General features: G+C 40.7%; 1 protein-coding gene across 1 annotated transcript in view; it reads right to left on the bottom strand.

Moving 5' to 3' along the window:
* The window catches only part of lrp4 (low density lipoprotein receptor-related protein 4), a 475,714-nt gene that overhangs the window by 6,076 nt on the left and 451,156 nt on the right, over nt 1-18,482 (bottom strand). Inside the window, exons 33-37 of the mRNA XM_061887739.1 lie at nt 15,598-15,711; nt 8,997-9,108; nt 5,970-6,034; nt 5,795-5,882; nt 5,569-5,710 (exon numbers count right to left, since the gene is read on the bottom strand). Of these exons, the coding sequence (XP_061743723.1) occupies nt 5,569-5,710; nt 5,795-5,882; nt 5,970-6,034; nt 8,997-9,108; nt 15,598-15,711 (521 nt within the window). The remainder of the gene's footprint in view (nt 1-5,568; nt 5,711-5,794; nt 5,883-5,969; nt 6,035-8,996; nt 9,109-15,597; nt 15,712-18,482) is intronic.

The following is an 18,482-nucleotide window of genomic DNA, read 5'->3' on the forward strand; positions in this document are numbered from 1 at the left end:
TTTGGTTTCATCTGACCACATGACATTCTCCCAATCCTCTGCTGTATCATCCATGTATCCATTTTGGTATAAACTCAACTCGTCGTGTTTGGAGGAAGAAGAATACTGAGTTGCATCCCAAGAACACCATACCTACTGTGAAGCATGGGGGTGGAAACATCATGCTTTGGGGCGGTTTTTCTGCTAAGGGGACAGGACGATTGATCCATGTTAAGGAAAGAATGAATGGGGCCATGTATCGTGAGATTTTGAGCCAAAACCTCCTTCCATCAGTGAGAGCTTTGAATGGTTGACCAAATACTTATTTTCCACCATCATTTACAAATAAATTCTTTAAAATTCCTACAATGTGAATTTCTGGATGTTTTTTTCACATTCTGTCTCTCACAGTTGAAGTGTACCTATGATGAAAATTACAGACCTCTGTCATCATTTTAAGTGGGAGAACTTGCACAATCGGTGGCTGACTAAATACTTTTTTGCCTCACTGTATATATATGTATATATATATATATGTATATGTGTATTATTATTAGACCTGTTATTTTTAACGTGTTGACAAATTTCCATAAATAGTAGGCACCACATCATTCTATATACTATTTTTTTTCGCACAAAGGACATATTTGTTTGAATTACAAGCATCGCTACAAAAATTTAAATGACGGACATCCGGGAAATATTTACCATGGAGATATCCACTCATATTACAAATCATGACAAATTCTAAACAGCTCGTTTGGAACAGGGCGGAATTCACATTTTCAGTATCTATGGGGATCCAAATAAACAAAATACTAGGAGTGTAAATCTTTGGGCACCTAACTATTCGATCCGATTCTGATTCCTGGGGTGACGAATCGATTCAAAGCAATTTTTGCAATATATTATTTGGCATAATAACTATAATGAAACCTACCATATTTTCAACACCAAAAGGCGCACTTAAAATCCTTTTTTTCCCCTCAAAACTTGACAGTGCGCCTTATAACCCGGTGCCCCTAATGTATTAAATAATTCTGGTTTTGCTTACCAACCTTGAAGCAATTTTATTTGGTACATGGTGTAATGATAAGTGTGACCAATAGATGGCAGTCACACATAAGAGATACATGGAGACTGCACTATGATGGCAATATGACTCAAGTAAACAACACCATAATTGTATATGTTCCGTTGAAAATATAGAACATTACACACAGTGTTTAAAAATGTATCAAAATGTTTTAGTACGACTTTGGTAAGCTATGAAGCCGCACCGCTTGATGGATTGTCGGCGCATTATTATTATGGTGTGTGTATAAGGTAAAACATTATCAGGCATTTTGTTTCGCAATATTATGCAAAAGCAACTTTTCTTACTTTGTGGTACCTGCTGATCTGTTATGGGATCTGCATAATTCCTGAAAATTTGCATGCTTCCGCCATTGTAGTTTGTGTCAACACCATAGTTGATAAGCTACTTCTGGTTATGGGACATTCATCCTCTGCTTTGCCATTTCTAATAAAAAGTAGTGTAAAGTTCTTACTTATATCGGTCAGTAAACTTGCCATGAAAGCGCTAAAACATACCGGTGTAGTGAGTTTACATTATTCACCCAAGGAACTTTTGTCATTAGAGAGTTCTGGTCGGACGTTTTTTCACGGGACACATTTCCTCACATTTGAGGATATGCTACTCCGTTATAGATTGAAGTAAAGTCTGAATGTCATCAAAACAGTTAGTTCCATCTTTTGACACTTCTTCCACTCCCGTCCTTGCACGCTACACCGCTACAACAAAGATGACGGAGAAAAGACGCTGTCGAAGGTGAGCAAACTTGCCATGAAAGCGCTAAAACATACCGGTGTAGTGAGTTTACATTATTCACCCAAGGAACTTTCGTCATTAGAGAGTTCTGGTCGGACGACTTTTCACGGGACACATTTCCTCACAGTTGAGGAGATGCTGCTCCGTTATAGATTGAAGTAAACTCCGAATGTCATAAAAACAGTTAGTTACATCATTTGACACTTCTTCCACTCTCGTCCTTGCACGCTACACCGCTACAACAAAGATGACGGAGAAAAGACGCTGTCGAAGGTGAGCAAACTTGCCGTGAAAGCGCTAAAACATACCGGTGTAGTGAGTTTACATTATTCACCCAAGGAACTTTCGTCATTAGAGAGTTCTGGTAGGACGTTTTTTCACGGGACACATTTCCTCACATTTGAGGAAATGCTGCCCTGTTATAGATTGAAGTAAAGTCTGAATGTCATCAAAACAGTTAGTTCCATCTTTTGATACTTCTTCCACTCCCGTCCTTGCACGCTACACCGCTACAACAAAGATGACGGCGAAAAGAAGCTGTCGAAGGTGAGCAAACTTGCCATGAAAGCGCTAAAACATACCGGTGTAGTGAGTTTACATTATTCACCCAAGGAACTTTCGTCATTAGAGAGTTCTGGTAGGACGTTTTTTCACGGGACACATTTCCTCACATTTGAGGAAATGCTGCTCCGTTATAGATTGAAGTAAAGTCTGAATGTCATCAAAACAGTTCCATCTTTTGATACTTCCTCCACTCTCTCGTCCTTGCACGCTACACCGCTACAACAAAGATGACGGAGAAAAGACGCTGTCGAAGGTGAGCAAACTTGCCATGAAAGCGCTAAAACATACCGGTGTAGTGAGTTTACATTATTCACCCAAGGAACTTTCGTCATTAGAGAGTTCTGGTCGGACGACTTTTCACGGGACACATTTCCTCACATTTGAGGAGATGCTGCTCCGTTATAGATTGAAGTAAACTCCAAATGTCATCAAAACAGTCAGTCAGTTACATCATTTGACACTTCTTCCACTCCCGTCCTTGCACGCTACACCGCTACAACAAAGATGACGGAGAAAAGACGCTGTCGAAGGTGAGCAAACTTGCCATGAAAGCAATAAAACATACCGGTGTAGTGAGTTTACATTATTCACCCAAGGAACTTTCGTCATTAGAGAGTTCTGGTCGGACGCTTTTTCACGGGACACATTTCCTCACATTTGAGGATATGCTGCTCCGTTATAGATTGAAGTAAACTCCGAATGTCATCAAAACAGTTAGTTACATCATTTGACCCTTCTTCCACTCCCGTCCTTGCACGCTACACCGCTACAACAAAGATGACGGAGAAAAGACGCTGTCGAAGGTGAGCAAACTTGCCATGAAAACGCTAAAACATACCGGTGTAGTGAGTTTACATTATTCACCCAAGGAACTTTCGTCATTAGAGAGTTCTGGTCGGACGTTTTTTCACGGGACACATTTCCTCACATTTGAGGAGATGCTGCTCCGTTATAGATTGAGGTAAAGTCTGAATGTCATCAAAACAGTTAGTTCCATCTTTTGATACTTCTTCCACTCCCATCCTTGCACGCTACACCGCTACAACAAAGATGACGGAGAAAAGACGCTGTCGAAGGTGAGCAAACTTGCCATGAAAGCGCTAAAACATACCGGTGTAGTGAGTTTACATTATTCACCCAAGGAACTTTCGTCATTAGAGAGTTTTGGTCGGACGACTTTTCACGGGACACATTTCCTCACATTTGAGGAGATGCTGCTCCGTTATAGATTGAAGTAAACTCCGAATGTCATCAAAACAGTTAGTTCCATCTTTCGACACTTCTTCCACTCCCGTCCTTGCACGCTACACCGCTACAACAAAGATGACGGAGAAAAGACGCTGTCGAAGGTGAGCAAACTTGCCATGAAAACGCTAAAAGATACCGGTGTAGTAAGTTTACATTATTCACCCAAGGAACTTTCGTCATTAGAGAGTTCTGGTCGGACGTTTTTTCACGTGACACATTTCCTCACATTTGAGGATATGCTGCTCCGTTATAGATTGAAGTAAAGTCTGAATGTCATCAAAATAGTGAGTTCCATCTTTTGATACTTCTTCCACTCCCGTCCTTGCACGCTACACCGCTACAACAAAGATGACGGCGAAAAGAAGCTGTCGAAGGTGAGCAAACTTGCCATGAAAGCGCTAAAACATACCGGTGTAGTGAGTTTACATTATTCACCCAAGGAACTTTCGTCATTAGAGAGTTCTGGTAGGACGTTTTTTCACGGGACACATTTCCTCACATTTGATGATATGCTGCTCCGTTATAGATTGAAGTAAAGTCTGAATGTCATCAAAACAGTAAGTTCCATCTTTTGACACTTCTTCCACTCCCGTCCTTGCACGCTACACCGCTACAACAAAGATGACGGCGAAAAGAAGCTGTCGAAGGTGAGCAAACTTGCCATGAAAGCGCTAAAACATACCGGTGTAGTGAGTTTACATTATTCACCCAAGGAACTTTCGTCATTAGAGAGTTCTGGTAGGACGTTTTTTCACGGGACACATTTCCTCACATTTGAGGAAATGCTGCTCCGTTATAGATTGAAGTAAAGTCTGAATGTCATCAAAACAGTTCCATCTTTTGATACTTCCTCCACTCTCTTGTCCTTGCACGCTACACCGCTACAACAAAGATGACGGAGAAAAGACGCTGTCGAAGGTGAGCAAACTTGCCATGAAAGCGCTAAAACATACCGGTGTAGTGAGTTTACATTATTCACCCAAGGAACTTTCGTCATTAGAGAGTTCTGGTAGGACGTTTTTTCACGGGACACATTTCCTGCTCCGTTATAGATTGAAGTAAAGTCTGAATGTCATCAAAACAGTTCCATCTTTTGATACTTCCTCCACTCTCTTGTCCTTGCACGCTACACCGCTACAACAAAGATGACGGAGAAAAGACGCTGTCGAAGGTGAGCAAACTTGCCATGAAAGCGCTAAAACATACCGGTGTAGTGAGTTTACATTATTCACCCAAGGAACTTTCGTCATTAGAGAGTTCTGGTCGGACGCTTTTTCACGGGACACATTTCCTCACATTTGAGGAGATGCTGCTCCGTCATAGATAGAATTAAACTCTGAATGTCATCAAAACAGTTAGTTCCATCTTTCGACACTTCTTCCACTCCCGTCCTTGCACGCTACACCGCTACAACAAAGATGACGGAGAAAAGACGCTGTCGAAGGTGAGCCACGTAAATAAGACCACCCACAAAACGGCGCATCCGGAATCGACTGTCAGAAAGCGGCTTGAAGATGATTTGTAAAACATAATCTATGCAACATTTTGACCAAAGAACCACCATTACATGTTATGTAGACCACAAGGACGTGTTTTACATTTAGAAAAAAAGAAAAAATGAGATGACTCCTTTAATGCGCGCTATAATCCGGTGCGCCTTGTATATGACAAAAGATCGGAAATAGACCATTCATCGACAGTGCGCCTTGTAATCCGGTGCGCCTTAGGGTCCGGAAAATATGCTATGTCTTTTAAAAAATAAATTGATAAAAAAGTGATTTTTTAAAATCGACTTTAGAAAACTATGAATCGATTTAGGAATCAATAAGAATTGTGATGTGAATTGAGGCGGGTTTTGCATAATATGACCCCTTTACTGAGATATACACCTTGATTATGAACGTCATGGACCCACGCTGAAGAACATCGACGGTGATATCATTTACCTCCTTCTTGTATCGCAGCTGATTGTATATCGGAGGCTTCTGAGACGCCTCGATCTTGACCTCTTGGGTGGACGTGCGGTACGAAGGGTTACTGTAGGTCAGGTTGCTGACTCCTGGGTCGGCAAACTTGGACTTTTTATGTCTGTTGATTAGGCGGAAATCACAGGGATCTTACTCACCGTGGTGTGCAAAATATGATACAATGTAACAACCAGTGGGAACTCACCGATAAATAATCAAAGCAGCAATGAGGATGAGAATCGCCAACATGGTCAAAACTCCGCCTATCACATAGCTGATGTGAAGTCCTTCTCCTGGAACACCAAACACACGTTAAATGTTTTCATATCACATGACTGAACTACTTGAGAATATATGATATATTCATGATGAATACTAACCATGTGGAGCTGTCACCACGTTGCTCTGCAAACACCCTTCGATATTGAGGTTCTTGTCAGTGCAGCTGTGAACACAAAAGGTGGATGCAGCTTGTGAAACAGTGTTGATTAGTGAGGGATCAACAACACCCAGAAACGCCGCCAGCTTCGCTGGGCCCGGGCTCATCTTAGATGGACTGACGCAAATTGGTAAAGTGTTCTGTGGTTTGACGAGTCCACATTTCAAATTGTTTTTGGAAACTGTGGGCGTCGACCAAAGAGGAAAAGAACCATCCGAACTGTTATAGGCGCAAAGTTGAAAAGCCAGCATCTGTGATGGTATGGGGGTGTATTAGTGTCCGAGGCATGGGTAACTTACACATCTGTGAAGGCACCATTAATGCTGAAAGGTACATACAGGTTTTGGAGCAACATATGTTGCCATCCAAGCAACGTCTTTTTCATGGACGCCCCTGCTTATTTCAGCAAAACAATGCCAAGCCACATTCTGCACGTGTTACAACAGCGTGCAGAACGAAGTGGAATTTTACACTTTTTTACTGAATGAGACAAACAGAATGCACATGAAAATAAAGAACGTAGCATTTACAATATTAACTATGAACGATAAAACACTGAATATTGACATAATATGAACGTCACACTCCCTCTCGATTTACATTTTACAATAAAGCGAAACGCAACAAATGTGCAACAAACTCAGCAAAATATGAACGCGAAGGGTAAAAAAAAACAAAAAAAAAACACCTACAATGTGATATATCTGATATTTCACTAAACTTAAGAACTTATTTGTAAAAATCTCCTTCCTCGTCTGTCCTTGATACCCGCATTTCAGGTTGGTAGCTCTGGAAACACTCTGTGGAAACGCTCCCCACCCACACTGATTGGTGCCTAGTCTGAGCCAGGGTCGTCGCCAGACAGATTTCACTGGGGCACGTGCCCCAGTGTTGATCTGCAGTGCCCCGGTAAAAATGTCACCTAAATTTAAAAAAAAAAAAAAAAAAACGCTTCAGAGTTTTAAGTCTACATAACATAGACAACAGCGCACATACTACTTAGTATGGTAATTGATTGCTACTGTATTCACTCCACGAAACAATGAGCACATGGCTACTTAATATGGTAATTTATTCACGTGTGGATCGAGACTTCAGTTGAGAGAGAGAGAGAGAGAGAGAGAGAGAGAGAGAGAGAGAGGCCATGCGAATCACTGCGTGAGGTAGGTAACGTTAGTCAACAATAATTTGTTAATTATATTATTTTCATTTTGATTTGACTCAAACTGTAACTCCTAGATGGATTTAAGAAAGTTATTCGCCCGCAGCAGAGAAGAAGCAGCAGGAATGAGAGATGTAAGTGAAGTCCTAGCTAGCTAGGCAACATCATTGTCTTAAGTTGATGCTAAGTTAGCTAACGTTATTCCTTGTATCAAGACAAACATATTCATTTTCTGTACGAGCTTTAGGGGGAAATTCCAATGAACATGAAACATAATGTTGGTTATTGTCTGCTGGTTCTGCATCAATGATGATTTGGAGTCAGCATGTGTGAGTTGAGTGCTTCTCAAATGGTTTTATCTTCAGGATTTTTCCATATCAAGTCGTGAGCCAAATTTTTAAATCATTTAAGTTTATATTACAGAAAAATAGCACGGTAGACTTGTCTTGTTAATCGGTGTGACTTTGACTAAAATAATCTTGTTTTGTCACCAGAAAAATGGCTACAGCTAAAGCATCTGGTTTTGTTTCCAGAAAAAATAGTAACATTTTTGTATTTGTTTTTAGAAAGATGGCTGAAAATATCGGGTTTTGTTGCACCATTTAGATTTAAAAAAAATATATTTCCATGTCTGTCCTGAGTCCTCCTCCAACTTGTTAGTCGGTTTGCCTTTTGCTAAAATACTCACTAATAGTCACTAGAAAAATGCCTAAAAATATCTGGTTTTGTTGCCACAATTTGATTTTTTTCTCCCTAAACTTCTTTTTTTCATGCACACATGTGACTGCGACTCACTGAAAATGACACACAATCCACTTTTATGTCAGGAGCCAGCAGTTGGGAACCACTGGTCAACTGTATAACAGTTACTGTAATATTTCCATGTCTGTCCAGAGTGACCACTTTGCAAAAATGAAAAGGAGACGTTAGTTTACTTCTCAGAAAATGATTCCCTGAACAGACACACAACAGTTGTTCATTTATTCTACTACTGTGGCTTTATTGTTTTGTGTATATTTTATAGTTTTGTGTATCTGAAATAGGATTAGCCACATTGCCATAAATGGAAATTAAATAATATAAAAGATGTAGGGGTGCTTTATTTTTTGTTTTACTTTTGTAGATGTTAAATTTGCAGATGATTACTGCAATAAATATTTCAAAAAGATTAATTGCTCTTCCTTTTTGCTTTTACCAGTAGCAGTTTAGAAGTCTGGAGTAAAAAAGTGCACAAGTAGGTCAAATGCATGAGTTAATTTCAGGTGGTTAATCAAAGATCCATACAACATCATCTGATATGATTTCATAGTTTAAAGCACGATTTATGTATTTTTTATGATAAATAAGTGCTAAAAATGTTTTTGCTTGCGCGCTTTGCACACTCACATGAATTATTTGTGCCCCAGGTGTGCCCCAGTACAGTATTAGGTCTAGTGACGCCCCTGTGACTTAGATTACCATAGTAACTAATTAGATTACTATAGTAACTAATATATCGTGCAAAAGTGCAGATTCCAAGCATTGAAATACTTTGTGTAGTGCAAGACTTACGGTCATTTGAAAACATCACTGCACATCATCTTAAAGATCTAAAAATATTATATGGGAATGTCCGGCGGGCCAGATTTAAAAGGTCCGCATGTGGACCCCCCCGGGCCTTAATTTGCCCAGGTCTGGTTTACATCGACACCAGTGCCATTTTGGAAGAGAGTTTCGGTAGCCATCTGAATTACGGTAATAGCTAAAACTAAGTTTAATGTTCCTGAACGACTGTAAAGAAGACATGTTTGGTTTTTAAATACTTACTTGACCACTGACGGTCCTCTTTGAGAGGGTTCTGTTGGAGCCTTGGGGATTTTATTGGGAACGGTTGTGCTGCTGGCTTCTCTGGCGGGGGAAGTCGGGATGTAGCCTGCAACTGAGAAACATGTGTGGGTCAGAGCTGGAATGAACATTGTGTTCACGCTTTTACCGACGACATCTTTACATTTGGACTGAACCACAGTCAACAAAATGTATATGTGACAATAATTCTTATTTAAAACTGTCAATAGCATGGGTCGGCATGCTATTGATTAACGTGGACCCCGACTTAAACAAGTTGAAAAACGTATTGGGGTGTTACCATTTAGTGGTCAATTGGACGGAATATGTACTGTACTGTGCAATCTACTAATAAAAGTATCTATCAATCAATCAAAGGCAACCAAACATGTTGAAAGAGCCATATTGGACCAAAAAAAAAAAAAAAAGAAACTGTCTGGAGCCGCAAAAAATTAAAAGCCATATATGAGTGCTATAATGAAGACAACACATGACGTGTCTATAATAGCTATAGTAGCCTACTATCAAAATTAGGGATGCACCGATTAATCGGTAACCGAATATATTCGGCCGAATATGGCAAAAAAAAGCCACATTTGGCCTTCGGTGGAATGAGTTAAAAGCAAAGCCGAATAGTGGCGTGTGACGCAAAGACGCAATTTTTTGACGCGGTGACGCAATCAACCAACGTGTAGTGTTAAATTTAAATTGTTTTATACATAGTTTCCTTCTTTTTATTCTGAAGCTGAAGTACTGTTATTTCCGTTCGGGCTCCAGTACTCTGGAATGCCCTCCCGGTAACAGTTCGAGATGCTACCTCAGTAGAAGCATTTAAGTCTCATCTTAAAACTCATCTGTATACTCTAGCCTTTAAATAGACCTCCTTTTTAGACCAGTTGATCTGCCGCTTCTTTTCTTTCTCCTGTGTCCCCCCCTCCCTTGTGGAGGGGGTCCGGTCCGATGACCATGGATGAAGTACTGACTGTCCAGAGTCGAGACCCAGGATGGACCGCTCGTCGGGACCCAGGATGGACCGCTCGCCTGTATCGGTTGGGGACTTCTCTACGCTGCTGATCCGCTTGAGATGGTTTCCTGTGGACGGGACTCTCGCTGCTGTCTTGGAGCCACTATGGATTGAACTTTCACAGTATCATGTTAGACCCGCTCGACATCCATTGCTTTCGGTCCCCTAGAGGGGGGGGGTTGCCCACATCTGAGGTCCTCTCCAAGGTTTCTCATAGTCAGCATTGTCACTGGCGTCCCACTGGATGTGAATTCTCCCTGCCCACTGGGTGTGAGTTTTCCTTGCCCTTTTGTGGGTTCTTCCGAGGATGTCGTAGTCGTAATGATTTGTGCAGTCCTTTGAGACATTTGTGATTTGGGGCTATATAAATAAACATTGATTGATTGATTGATTGATATTGACAAATCTATTCTGGCCTGGGATATGTTGTGTACCTGTATAAGTGTATGAGGTTACAAGCACACACTTATTGAGATTTAGTGGGGCCTCTGTTTACATTATTAGCCTGTTGTGTAGGCTACCTGTATAAGTGTATGAGGTTACAAGCACACACTTAATTGAGATTTACTTGAGCCTTCTGTTTACATTATTAGCATATCTACTGTGGCTAAGCAGACTTTTGCCAAAAGGACAATAATTCATTTGTTGTGGGTTTATCCACTTTAATGCACTTTATTTTTTTTTTGGAATGCATGTTTTGTTTGAAGGCCTAATATAAAGGAAAACTTTGTGCTTTTTTTGAAAAGCAAAGCCTACTGGAATATTAAAAAAATTCAATATTCAATAAAAATTTACTTTATTTGAAAAACATGTCTGAAAATGTATTCAAGGCTTTTTATGCAATATAAAAAAGTTCTGAAAAACGTAATTTTTTATTCGGTATTTGGTATTCGGCCTTCGGCCAAGCGCTCAAATTTTATTCGGTTTCGGCCACAAATTTTCATTTCGGTGCATCCCTGATCAAAATGACTATGTGTCGCAGGCTGAAGTAAATCTTCGTCGACAGAAATGTTGAAATGTAATATGTATAGTAGATATTTTTAAAACATTACAATACATTAGTTAATCAGATGTTACTCGGAAGGTGAGATGACTCCTGGAAATGACTGGCTTTTAATTACCAAAAATATAGTTGTGTGTTTTAAAGGGGAACATTATCAGCAGACCTATGTAAGCGTCAATATATACCTTGATGGTGCAGAAAAAAGACCATGTATTTTTTTAACCGATTTCCGAACTCTAAATGGGTGAATTTTGGGGAATTAAACGCCCTTCTGTTTATCGCTCTGGTGGCGATGACGTCACCGAGGTAATACAGCCGCCTTTTTCATTTTCTACACATTGCACACACGGGTCTCAGCTCTGTTATTTTCCGTTTTTTCGACTATTTTTTGGAACCTTGGAGACATCATGCCTCGTCGGTGTGTTGTCGGAGGGTGTAACAACACTAACAGGGAGGGATTCAAGTTGCACCACTGGCCCCAAGATGCCAAAGTGTCTGCCGCCAGACCCCCATTGAATGTGCGGGAGTGTCTCCACATTTTACCGGCGATGACAGACATGGCACAGAGATGTATGGATAACCTGCAGATGCATTTGCAACAATAAAGTCAACGAAATCACAAAGGTGTGTTTTGTTGTTGACTTATGTGCTAATCAGACATATTTGGTCGCGGCGTGACTACCAACTAATCGATGCTAACATGCTACGCTAATCGATGCTAACATGTTATGCTAATCGATGCTAACATGCTATTTACCGGCGACGACAGACATGGCACAGCGCTGTATGATAACCTGCAGATGCATTTGCAATGATAAAGTCAACGAAATCACGAAGGTGAGTTTTGTTGATGTTGACTTATGTGCTAATCAAACATATTTGGTTGCGGCGTGACTGCCAGCTAATCGATGCTAACATGCTATTTACCGGCGGTGCGAAAGCAGACATGGCACAGAGATGTATGGATAACCTGCAGATGCATTTGCAACTATATTACGTTTCCTTCCACCCACATTTAATGCGAAACAAACACTTACCAATCGAAGGACTTAAGTTGCTCCAGTGTCAAGAGATGCGAAAGTCCTGATCGTTTGGTCCGCACATTTTACCGGCGATGCTAACGCAGCTATTCGGCCATGCTATGGCTATGAATAGCGTCAATAGCTATTCGCTCAATAGCTTCAGTTTCTTCTTCAATACTTTCATACTCCAACCATCTGTTTCAATACATGCGTAATCGGTTGAATCGCTTAAGCCGCTGAAATCCGAGTCTGAATCCGAGCTAATGTCGCTATATCTTGCTGTGGTATTTCCATTGTTTGTTTACATTGGCAGCACTGTGTGACGTCACAGGAAAATGGATAGTGGTTTCGAAGATAGCGAAAATAAGGCACTTTAAAGCTTTATTTAGGGATATTCCGGGACCGGTAAAATTTGAAAAAAACTTAAAAATATACAACAAGCCACTGGGAACTGATTTTTATTGTTTTTAACCCTTTTGAAATTGTGATAATGTTCCCCTTTAAAGTTAAAGGAAACGGCAGGCTGTCTTCTTTTAATATATGTATTACAATCTTTGGCACGCGAGGTAATGTTTGCTGTGGTCTGGAACAACATTGCACACCAACAACAGTCAGGAATGCTGCCAATATTACAGAAATAGAATGTGTCATGAGAGGATAGAGGATAAAAGTAAAGGATATTGAAATAACTCAAATATACCAACAAGTGAGGCATAATGATGCAATATGTACATACAGCTAGCCTAAATAGCATGTTAGCATTGATTAGCTTGCAGTCACGCACTGACCAAATATGCCTGATTAGCACTCTAACAAGTCAATAACATCAACAAAGCGCACCTTTGTGGATTCACGCACAGCATAAAATGTTTGGTGGACAAAATGAGACAAAGAAGGAGTGGAAGATTTTACATGTACACAAACTGTTGCCTTACAGTCCACACTATGGCCAGTTCAAGAACCGCCGAAATTAGTAGGACAAAACGATGTTCACCAAATACTCTCATCAGTGCAGCATACACATAAACTTATTAAAGGGGAACATTATCACAATTTCAAAAGGGTTTAAAACAATAAAAATCAGTTCCCAGTGGCTCGTTTTATTTTTCAAAGTTTTTTTTCAAAATTTTACACCTCCCGGAATATCCCTAAAAAAAGCTTTAAAGTTCTCGATTTTCGCTATTTGCGATGCGACTATCCATTTCCCTGTGATGTCATACAGGGCTGCCAATACAAACATGGCGGTTACCACAGCAAGATATAGCGACATTAGCTCGGATTCAGACTCGGATTTCAGCGGTTTAAGCGATTCAACAGATTACGAATGTATTGAAACAGATGGTCGGAGTATGGAGGCAGATAGCGAAAATGAAATTGAAGAAGAAATTGAAGCTATTGAGCGAATAGCTATTGACGCTATTCGGCCATAGCGTGGGTGTACCTAATGAAGTGGCCCATAGCATGGCTGCCTTATTAGCATCGCCGGTAAAATGTGCGGACCAAACGATCAGGACTTTCGCATCTTGTGACACTGGAGCAACTTAAATCCGTCGATTGGTAAGTGTTTGTTTTGCATTAACTGTGGGTATCTAGTTTCAAATGTACATACAGCTAGCGTAAATAGCATGTTAGCATCGATTAGCGTAGCATGTTAGCATCGATTAGCTGGCAGTCATGCCGTGACCAAATATGTCTGATTAGCACATAAGTCAACGTCAACAAAACTCACCTTTGTGATTTCGTTGACTTAATGGTTGCAAATGCATCTACAGGTTATCCATACATCTCTGTGCCATGTCTGTCTTAGCATCGCCGGTCAAATGTGGAGACACTCTGGTACATTCAATGGGGGTCTGGCGGCAGATTTCTTGCCAGTGGTGCAACTTGAATCCCTCCCTGTTAGTGTTGTTACACCCTCCGACAACACACCGACGAGGCATGATGTCTCCAAGGTTCCAAAAAATAGTCGAAAAACTGAAAATAACAGAGCTGAGACCCGGTGTTTGTAATGTTTTGAAAATGAAAATGGTGGCTGTGTTACCTCGGTGACGTCACGTTCTGACGTCATCGCTAAAAGACCGATAAATAGAAAGGCGTTTAATTTGCCAAAATTCACTCATTTAGAGTTCGGAAATCGGTTAAAAAAATACATGGTCTTTTTTCTGCACCATCAAGGTATATATTGACGCTTACATAGGTCTGCTGATAATGTTCCCCTTTAACAGTGGGCCTTCTAACAATTGGGAAGGTTTGTGTCATGTTTGTCCTCAAACAAAAAAACATACTAAAACAAACACAAAAAATTCTTCCCATCTTTTTCCATTTTCAATCTTTTTTTTTTTTAAATACTCCAGGGAGCCACTAGGGCGGCACTAGAGAGCTGTGGGTTGCTCTGTATATCTACGCATAAGAGTATACAGATGTTGGTGTTTTTTATACTATTCATTTAATTTTTTAATTTTTTATACAACATTCACTGTCATAACTTTTTGTTTCTTTGGAAAAAAAAGTAAGGGCAATGTTGGAGAATGTTTTGTGAAACAATTGCAGTTGGGAGAGTGGCCGTGCCAGCAACCTGAGGGTTCCTGGTTCAATCCCCACCTTCTACCAACCTCGTCACGCCTGTTGTGTCCTTGAGCAAGACACTTCACCCTTGCTCCTGATGGTTCGTGGTTAGGGCCTTGCATGGCAGCTCCCGCCATCAGTGTGTGAATGTGTGTGTGTGTATGGGTGAATGTGGAAATAGTGTCAAAGCGCTTTGAGTACCTTGAAGGTAGAAAAGCGCTATACAAGTATAACCCATTTACCATTTAAAAACTTATAACACAAATTTTCTCTTTCATTACTTTACAATATGAGCATTATTGCGCCTGCACACAGTGAAGTGTTCCAAGGAAATGGTCCACACTAGCAAATGTACTACGTTAAAACACACACACGTAGCATAATTAAAAATTTAGGGACATGGCAAATTATTTCCACAGCGGTAAATGATCCAAAATTAATAAAAAATAGTTGATAGCTCTGCGATGAGGTGGCGACTTGTCCAGGGTGTACCCCGCCTTCCGCCCGATTGTAGCTGAGATAGGCGCCAGCGCCCCCCGTGACCCCAAGATGGGATTAAGTGGTAGAAAATGGATTGATGGGATGGATAGTTGATAGCTGCATTCAATAATGTTATTACATTTCTGTTCACGCTTGCTGCTGTAAACCAGTGGTCCCCAACCACCGGGCCGCGGCCCGGTACCGGGTCGTAGATGAATTTTTTATAAAAAAAAAATAAAATAAAATATATATATATTTTTTTAATTAAATCAACATAAAAAACACAATGTACACTTACAATTAGTGCACCAACCACAAAAACCTCCCTTTTCATGACAAAAACGTCCCTTTTTCATGACAAAGAAGAAAAAAAAAAGAAAAGAAAAAAGGACCCCCCCCCCGGGCCGCGTGACAAATTATCAAGCGTTGACCGGTCCGCGGATACAAAAAGGTTGGGGACCACTGCTGTAAATGATTGTTGTCACTTACTGGTGGAGCAGGGACGCCCGTCTGGTTCATCAGGACAGGCGCAGACAAAACTGTTGGTCTTGGCAAAGCACAGGTGAGTGCAGCCTCCGTTGTTCACCCCGCAGAGATTAGTCCCTGGAGAAGAGAAGAGGGACCTTTCAAACGAGCACCGACAAAAAAGCCATCGACATACTGTCCACTAGTGATGGGTCAAAAGATACTGCAGCATCGATACACTAGAAAACACCAAAACCCTCGATGTGTGTCCCTTTAACAGGCATGTGATTTGACCACAATGAAAAAGACTGAAAAAATTTCCGGGGGTCTCGGGGGCAAGGCCCCCCAGAAGCTCCTGTTTTTTCACCAATTTAACATGCTAAAATTAACAAAGACGGCAACATTTGAAGAAAATATTTAAGTGTTTAAAGACATGAAAACATCATTAATAGAACATACATATCCCAATTATCCTATCCTAATTATTGCAATCTTCTGAGATAAATATCCATTTTTTTTCCCACAGGCTAGTAATAAATTTGAAAATAAAATAACAATAATGAATGAACCAAACATTCAAGCATTGAAGTAGCAAGAGAAAATGCATGAATAAAACGTCAATTATTGGTCAGTTTGCTGGAAGTTTCCCGGAAGAGTTAGTGCTGCAAGGGGTTCTAGGTATTTGTTCTGTTGTGTTACGGTGCGGATGTTCACCGGAAATGTGTTTGTCATTCTTGTTTGGTGTGGGTTAACAGTGTGGCGCATATTTGTAACAGTGCTAAAGTTGTTTATACGGCCACCCTTAGTGTGACCTGTATGGCTGTTGACCAAGTATGGCTTGCATTCACTTGTGCGTGTGTGTTAAAGGCACATATATTATGTGACACGCTGTTAGTATGGAGGAAAAGCGGACGTAACGACAGGCGAGTAATAAATTTGAAAATAAAATAACAATAATGAATGAACCAGACATTCAAGCATTGAAGTAGCAAGAGAAAATGCATGAATAAAACGTTAATCATTGGTCAGTTTGCTGGAAGTTTCCCGGAAGAGTTAGTGCTGCAAGGGGTTCTGGGTATTTGTTCTGTTGTGTTACAATGTGGATGTTCATCCGAAGTGTGTTTGTCATTCTTGTTTGGTGTGGGTTCACAGTGTGGCGCATATTTGTAACAGTGCTAAAGTTGTTTATACGGCCACCCTTAGTGTGACCTGTATGGCTGTTGACCAAGTATGCCTTGCATTCACTTGTGCGTGTGTGTTAAAGGCACATATATTATGTGACACACTGTTAGTATGGAGGAAAAGCGGACGTGACGACAGGTTGTAGAGAACGCTAAAGGCCGTGCCTTAAATGCACGCCCCCAATATAGTTGTCCAGGTGGAAATCGGGAGAAATTCGGGAGAATGGTTGCCCCGGGAGATTTTCGGGAGGGGCACTGAACTTCGGGAGTCTACCGGGAAAATTAGGAGGGTTGGCAAGTATGAGTATTAGCGGTGAATGCGGTGTTACAGCGGCACCGACGCTCTAAAGCTAAATTGATATTGCCTCAAGGGCCAAATTAAATTACACGGCGGGCCAGATTTGGCCCGCGGGCCAGAGTTTGACACCCATGATGTAAACAAAGGATGAAGTCCGTAAGGTTTGCTCACTTTCGGTTGACATCCAAAAGTACCAGCTAGTGAAAAGTTCCTTTTCGTTGCTTCAAGTTGTTTCATAGTTTTTGGCGTTTCGCATGTACTTCCAAAGCCTTGACACCTCGTGATCCATAGTCAATATTATCATGTAACCACGTGCACTAAACGTTTCCGGGAAGATCGATTTTCCGAATAAAATCGCCGAACAAAGTCGTAACTTCCTTCTTCCCAACAGTATCAGTGATTTCCCTTTCCATCCGGTCCCATCAAAACTTATTTTTGACATGTTTATCAATTTCTTTTACTCGTGAAGCGTCCTTTCTCTCGAGAACCGACATCGTTTACATTTAGAAAATGGCGGCAATAACGTCATCATTCATAACAGATGTCCTGATTGGTCAGAAGGAACATATCGACCAATCAACTACGGCGCAATATTATATTACGCCGTAGTTGATTGGTCGACACTTTTTTTCCCCCCCGGAGATTAAAAACGGCGGAATTCCAACTTTAGACGGAAAAATCACATGCCTGCTTTAAGAAATAAAAAACATGTGACCGATACAGCTGCTGTGTCCGAAAGTGCTTCCTTTGTATGGCGTCACATTAGTGCCAAAAATCCAAGCGCATAAAAACTGTTATTGCCCGCTGATTCTCCACTTCATGCGCGCGCACGACACCCTTTTGCTTGGGTGTGGTATCTTTGAGCGCGCGCGCGGCGCCTTTTCGAGTACGCGCGAGCCGTCTTCGTTTTGGCACTTTGTGGGCGGTTATTCGTACACGGCCCCTCCTTTCTGATTGGTCAGGCGAAAATAGCTGAGGGCCAATCAGAAGTATAGCAGGGCGGGTCAACATCAATGTGTATCAAGATAATACAGCTCTTGTCGACAAACAAATTCTAAAAAGTCCAAATTTAGTCGAGTTGTGGAAAATGCCAATTGAATTTTATCTAAAAGTCTTTGAAGAAAATGTTGAGAGAAAATCACATAGTTAATGAAGTTTTAAGACCAATATCTCTCTTTTCATACACCAACCAGTCCACAAATGTCAGTCAATGATGGAAATTATATTTTCAAATATGTTTTCTTTCCTCACTTGTCTGTTTTAAAAAATATTTGTATTTATTTAATATTTCTATATGTAAATATTGAATTTATTTCACAATGTGGGACTATTCATTTTCTTTCCTCTATCTACTTTAAGTTTACACCAAAGTCTACCTGAACCCACTTATCTATGCGTACTTCATATCAGGACCACGTGATTAGCATACG

Source organism: Nerophis ophidion, linkage group LG25 (genome assembly GCF_033978795.1).
Source record: "Nerophis ophidion isolate RoL-2023_Sa linkage group LG25, RoL_Noph_v1.0, whole genome shotgun sequence".
Taxonomy (NCBI): Eukaryota; Metazoa; Chordata; class Actinopteri; order Syngnathiformes; family Syngnathidae; genus Nerophis; species Nerophis ophidion.